The sequence below is a fragment of the Frankliniella occidentalis genome, unplaced genomic scaffold, assembly GCF_000697945.3.
Source record: "Frankliniella occidentalis isolate FOCC.00 unplaced genomic scaffold, Focc_3.1 Scaffold106, whole genome shotgun sequence".
Taxonomy (NCBI): domain Eukaryota; kingdom Metazoa; phylum Arthropoda; class Insecta; order Thysanoptera; family Thripidae; genus Frankliniella; species Frankliniella occidentalis.
In genome coordinates this window covers 644,917-651,664 of record NW_026267235.1, presented here as the reverse complement: position 1 = coordinate 651,664, position 6,748 = coordinate 644,917, and the positions used below count along the sequence as shown (strand labels likewise).

General features: G+C 53.1%; 1 protein-coding gene across 3 annotated transcripts in view; it reads right to left on the bottom strand.

Moving 5' to 3' along the window:
• Positions 1 to 6,748, bottom strand: part of LOC113217386 (tensin-1) — a 283,044-nt gene that overhangs the window by 167,487 nt on the left and 108,809 nt on the right. The window contains exon 1 of one of the 3 annotated variants that reach the window (XM_052269947.1): positions 5,782 to 6,060. The exons of the other annotated variants lie outside the window; for them this stretch is intronic. Coding sequence (XP_052125907.1) covers positions 5,782 to 5,847 — 66 coding nt within the window. The 5' untranslated portion in view covers positions 5,848 to 6,060. Of the gene's footprint in view, positions 1 to 5,781; positions 6,061 to 6,748 lie in introns of those variants that run through there. 3 annotated transcript variants of the gene reach the window in all.

Here is a 6,748-nt window from a genome sequence, read left to right as displayed (position 1 = left end):
AGGGCCGGATGGCGGGCGTGCCGCCTGCAGCCCGTGGGCGGCAGTCCCGTAGCGCGGCCGAGCGCAGCGGGTGGCCTACTCGCGCGCCGTCGCCGCCCGCGCACTGCCATAGCATAGCCCGCGAGTCAAGCGGTGCGTGAAAGAAGGGAAAAATACTAAAATGCAATCATCACCATTGTTTGGATGAGCGGATGTGGATAAACTCTTTTATTCGCGGATGAAGAGTGTTGCACTCGGGTCTCTCCGGATCGCTTGAGCGACGCCCTCGGCTCAGCCGTTCGTTCGTTCGTGCGGCCGCGAGGAGAGAGGGACAGTCAAGTCTCGGCAACTTATAGAGCGGTTAATTAGTTTGATGGGCCGGGAAGAGGGCAAGCAGGGCCGTGCAGAACGGAGCGAGAGAGGGGGAGGGAGAGGGAGAGAGAGAGAGAGGAAAGGGAAGGAGGAAGAAGAGAAGGCCAAAGGAGAGAACTGCCCGCTTCTTTTGTTTTCGCAATTCGCCCCGTCTGTGTTACATCCAGTTAAGAATTGGTCGTATCCACGCTTAGCGCAGCGCGCGCTCACGCCGGCGTGAGGCGGGCGAGGGGCAGGGTGCGGGGAGGCAGCGGTGGAAGAACTGCTAACCCCGCTTCGCCCCCCGCTTCCCCTCTCGCCCTCCGCGCTCGCGCCAGCGTGAGCGCACGCTGAGCGTGGAAACGACAAAATTCTTAACTGGATATAGCACTGGACTGACCGTTCGTTGAGCGCGGCGGTACGGCGCACGGCATGCGATTGGGCCATTCACTGCTTAATTTGCGACGGACGCTTGCCAGAAAACGTCTCTCTCTCTCTCTCTCTCTCTCTCTCTCTCTCTCTCTCTCTCTCTCTCTCGCTCCAGGGGTCACAAAAGGGCAGCGTGCGCAGCGCACAGTACCAGACTACGCCCTGCAAACGACCTCCAAACGTCGAAGCCAACGCCTCGTCCATACGCGGACGTCTCTACATCTACATGGAGACCTAGCTGAGCAGCTTGCTTGCATGCCCCTTTACCAGCCAACCCCGAAGTTTAAAAAATATCCCCGAGGGTTCCCCCACTCGCCAATTCGTTGTATACGAGGAAAAATACTCGCAAGATACTCGCAATAACTCGCCAATACTCTCGAATACTCGCGGATACTGGCGCAACTCGTAGTACACGTATACCCACTTAGAGAGAAGCAGACCCCTCGCCCTGTGACCGGGTGACGTCGCGTTCTGTATTATTTGCATAACTGCTGTGGTTTGGAGCACCACCTGCCGTTAGTAGCTAGTCACAAGTTAGCATTAGAGCAGCATAGACAGTGCGCCGCGCGCCGTGTCGTCGAAACATTTAGTGAAAACTGATAACTGCGCCGTTAAGTCGGAGAATTTGGTAATAACTGCTGTTTGTGAGTGTATGCTTATTCCGTGCCAAAGGGTGTTCTCAGAGTGCATTCATTGGCCATGCAATCCCTGTGAGATACATCATGCAACTAATAGGTATCGTCTGAACAATCAGCCAGGTATCCCGATTCCAGCTGTCGCCGTATCGTCCGTAGACCAGAGCGAGCCTATTGATGACTCTAGAGTGACATCATGGCCAACGCAGGCGGAAGATTCCCGTCATTCAACCCAAAATCTAAACAGTCATGGGGCATTTACCAACAACGTTTCATCGCCGATTGCAAGACAAAGAAAATCAGACCTGAGGACATGAAGTACGAATTCATCGCCTGCTCCAGCGAAGAGATGTGTGAGTACGTCCAGTACCTTCTAGAGAAACGCCTCCTGGATCCTACCGTTACGTTCGACGACATAGTCCGTGCGATGGACCTGTACTACAACGAACCGGTGCGTCCAGGACTAAACCGGAATTTCCATCTGCTTCAGATGCAGAAACTATTGTCACCCTTAGCTATATATATAGCTATATTTATTATTGTACTTACACTTTCAAAAATTTTGTTGTAAATTTACAACACATTTGATGTAAAGTTTGATAGCGACAACAAATAATGATAGCATTTTCATGAAACAGAAAAAGACTTTTGAGATAGTAACACGACTAAAATCACTATCCATGAGTTAGAATGAGGTCAGAAAAAAGAAAGGGTTGGGGAAATTAGGAAAAGCAGGGGAAATCCCCGCCCGTTTTGCACAAGGGGTGCCGGAAGGGAGGGGGTTGTCTCTGGAGGGGGCAGGGGCAGGCGGTGGAGTAGAGGCGTCTGGCGTGTCGCAGCGGAATGTGGCAGGGACAAAAAGTTGAAAGTGGCAGCGACAGTGAAGGGGGAAGGAGGGAGGGGTGCTCGCTTAGGACTGCCGGTGATGCTAATCATTAGCCTGAAACGCGGGGCGTGGCGCGGCGGCGGGGGCAAAAGGGGCGAGGAGACAAATGTCCGACGAACAAATAAAGTGCTCCTCTCCGTGAAGATGGGGGGGTGGGCGGGTCGGGACGACGGGACGTCGTTGGCACGGCGATGACTTCCAACATCGTAAGGTGGCGGTTAGAGAGGGGGCCGCGTATGTGACGGCCCGAAGGTCGCGCCGCAGCCGCCGTCGTGAAGCAGGTCGTTGACGAGGACATCGTCAGCGAGCGGAGGTGGAGGAGAGGGTGGGTGACGGCTGCAGACGCCTTTGTCGTGGATCTGGATCTCTGTGATTTGGCTTCCTCGCCGCCGGCGCGGGACGGGAGGAGGGCTTTCCGATTTGATGGACGACGTTTAATCCCTGGCCCTGGTCCGGCGTCACCGACTTCAGTGGAACTCTACTCGACTCTTTTCGAATCTGTCTTTTTGCCTGTCTCTTTCTCTCTCTCTCTCCAATGCAAATGCAATAAGAAGAGCGAGAGAGAGAAGGTATAAAGAGAGAGGACCGCGGCGGTAAATAAAAGGGGGGTGCTTTTGCGCGCCGGATATCAGCCGAGAGTGGCGCTCGCCCGACCACCCTCACGACCCTCATGATGGCCCCTGTGGCCAATACGGGCGAGCGGGGGAGGTCAGGCCGTACGAGCAGACGGGGGTGCTCTGCGGAGACAAAGGGCAGATATATCCGTCACCAAAAGTAGTGCGGTAGTCGTCGTCGTCGTCGCAGAGTCGAGCAGAGTTGGCTATTCTGGGTCGCAATTCAACCGGAGCGGCCCGAGAGGGGCGTGGCGTGGTGGGGCGTGGTGGGGCGTGGTGAGGCACTCCAGCAGCGAGGAGCCTCCTAGAAGCGGCATCAGCAGTGAGGAATTGTAAGCCCCGCGCGACACACAAAAACCAGAAAAAAACATCAGGAAAAAGAGAAAAAGTGAAGAAAAGTTTTTTTTTTTTTGCGCCGGGCGCTTAGGTATGAATTTTAAATAGAAAGCTTCCTTATAGAAAAACGCCTCCATCTCTTGGTGGGCGGAGGGTCGGGCCTTTTCCGTGCGGCGCGCCCGCGGGGCCTTCCGGCGCTGTGGGCACGCGCCGGCGAGCTGGCCACCTCTGACCCCGTCCCGTCCCACGCCCCGCCACGCCCCACGCCGCTACGCCCTACCCCACCCCACTCTACCACGCCCCACTCCGCCAACTATTCTTTCTACCGTCCTTCTTCTGAAGGGACGACCGACGCCAATACAAGGGGCTTCCTATCGACCCAATTAAGGAGGTCAGGCTCAGCTATTAGTCCCCCCCCCCCCCGGAAGTTGAATCACGAGGAGGACAACAAATACTACCCAGGCAAGGGAAGGGAAGCCTTCCGTCCGGACGGCGACGCTCAGTGCGACCCGTCAACAAAAAACAGAGAAGATTTTGGCGCGGACAGTCATCCCTGGGTGTGACAGCAGGCAATACCAAATTACCGATAATCTTCACAAAATAGTGTGTGTCTCTTATAAGAAACTGTGTGGGAGGAGTTGCAAAGAAGTGCGTGCACAACAGCAAAGGTAAACACTTGCAAGTGCACAAGTACCAAGTTGCACAAGTATCAAGTTGCACAAGTACCAAGTTGCACTCTTGCTATTGCACAAAACCATACCCAGCTGCACACTTGCCAGTGTACAAACTAGAGTTGCACACTTGCAGACGCACAACGACTACGAGTTGCACACTTTCAAGCGTTTAACCGTGTGCACACTTGGTTTATCAGTGTTGGCAGTCCGCAGACGGCAGGCAGCCCCCGTACGCCGCCCAGCACTTGGCGTTGCGGTTCCGCTCCAACAGCGCTGCTTCCGGCCTCACCACACCAGGCCTCGCAGAGTGGATGAGCGGCACGCTCAAAAAAAATCTCGTAAAATCAGGTTCGTGACCAAATTTTGACTCGTGTTTTACAAAGTAGCATAACGTACGTATTACCACTTACTTTCATCGTCATCAGCAAACGGTTTGCTGCTGAATTACTGTCGCAAAAAAATGAGTGAAAAATGTTACTTCTACCTGCTCGTGAGGTCAAGGGAACATTCCATTCAGCCACAGCTACAGTGGAAAGTTTTGCGAAAGAGAGAGGACATATTCGGAGTGGACAGCGCGATGGGCAGGAAAAAAAGAAGCTTGCATGCAAAAGACTATATGTCTACTGCTGGCCGTATTTGCGCAGAGTTAGCACGTGGTCAACAACCAGGCCGTCTCCATGCGCGCGCACACACACCCAACACGTAGATTTGCACGTGTGTCCGTCATCAAGGGCCCCCGTTGACGAGCTGAAAATGGAAACGCTTTCTAGCGCTGTTTGCACGAGCCACAACGAACGTCGAGTCGACACTTTTTTTTCATGTTTGCGATAAGTTAGCGAGGGGCATTTTCGTTCGTTACGCACTTGCCCATCTTTTAAAAAGACAGACGCACTTTCATAAGTGTGTGTCATGACATATTCCCGTGCGTCTCAAGGTGCGGGCGACACAAAGACGACCAAAAAGGACGAGTTCCAGACCCAGATCCGGAGTTTTAAAAAAAGAACCGACTTACTACTTCTTTCAGGGAAATCGAAATGATGGGATCGATCTGAGTATCGAGTTGACTTTCGATTGTTCCCAAGCCCTAATGCCTCTTCCGTCCAGACGGCCACGCTCTCCGCTCCACCCAACTCGCAGCTTATGGCGAGAGGCAAAGCGGATCACCACCGAGGCAACCAGATCCCGCCCCGCCGCGCCCCGCCCACCTGTCCCGTCCTGGCCTTCTCGGGTTTCATCAACTTGGCGCCTCTTTTACGTTTTGAGTGATTCGGCCAGAGGGGGAAACAGGTGGGCCCTCTGGATTATGAAAATTAATCGACTTTCCAAAAAAAATATCAAACACTATAAATGGGTAAGGACAATTCTGTGTATCCAGCGAGCAATCGGACTCAAATTTGTCTGTAAACAATGGACACAGCAAATGTTATTTGAACTTGAAGCTGCACAACTTGTAAATTTTCAAATACAAAAATTTGTATCTGTTTGAGCTGTGCTGACGAAGAACACATCTTCGCTTGATACAAAATTGTTATCTTCCAATTTAGAAGATAGTACGCCCAGAATTTTGTCGAGTTTAAAAATGAATAGACATTAAAGAAAAGTAGGACAAAAAGTGTGCGGTTAACGACAAACAAGAAAAGCACTAGCGGTATTTTGGTTGGTAAGTTACTAAATATGATTGTCAAGTCACCATAATACATCATCACACTTCGGAAACATAATTTTCACACACACACACACACACACACACATCTGATGAACGCGATTTTTGGCGCCAAACCACCCCCATCTCTCTCGAATGATAAACACGATTGTGACGCACTGCTTTGATGGAGCTGGGAGCGCGAGGGGCACACCACCTGTTGGAATGTCCGTACCTGGTCCGGCGAGCAGGGCCGCGCGATGCAGAGCCGCACGAGGCGGGCGGCGCGCCGCGAGGGCATGATCAGTATCCGGCCGGGAAGCGCGCCAAAAGATCGATCCGGATCGATTTCCAGAGAGGCATGCAGCAGGCAGGACGACGGGAGGGAGGACCTGCTGGCTGTTATTTCTCTCTTTCTCTCTTCTTGTCACGCGCGCGCTGGACGACTTGCGCCCCTTCTCATATACCCTCACTCTGTCTCTCTCGCTCCCCCACACCTCGCGCCCGCCAGCGCCTCGAGCCGAGCCGGTCGGCCCGCGGCGAGCAACTAAAAGGCGCACAACTATGCGAGGGCGCCCGGCGCAAAAATCTGCTGGTCTCGGCAGAGACGAGCTGCGGGCGCGTAGGCGGCGCGGACGCGAACGGGCCCGCGCGGAGCCAACGGTCCTACGAACGGCCAATGCAAGCAGAAATCTGTGAGCAAGCCAAACTAACCTATGGTTTTGGAGAGTGCGGGTGCACTGTTATCCGTGACTGTTATTCTAGTAGTTTCAAATAAGGCAATAAAGTTGTTATAGGTTAATAAAATAATTTTATGCAAATCTGTGAAATTTTTCGCCTATGGCCAAAATTGTTTCCCTGAAAAGTGTAAGAATACCGAATAAAAACAACGCTCAAATGTTTTTCAAGTTTGTTTTCTCTTCTTTAGTTGCACTCAAAAAGACGGCATGAATGAAACGGGTAATTTTTGCGACAGTGTGCCTGCGCACGCGAGCACATATATACCAAAGTGCGTTGCGGCTGCTGCTGTTGCTGAGCTAGGGCGAAACTTGTACGCGGTCACGGCGCTCATGTGTGCAAGATTGCAAAAAGGCTTAAAAGCGCGGGCAACAGTAGGGCGAGCAACGCAACGACGCATCCGCCCCGAGACGGAGAGCGAGGGAGGGAGTGAGAGGGAGAGAGGGAGGGAGGAAGGGAGAGAG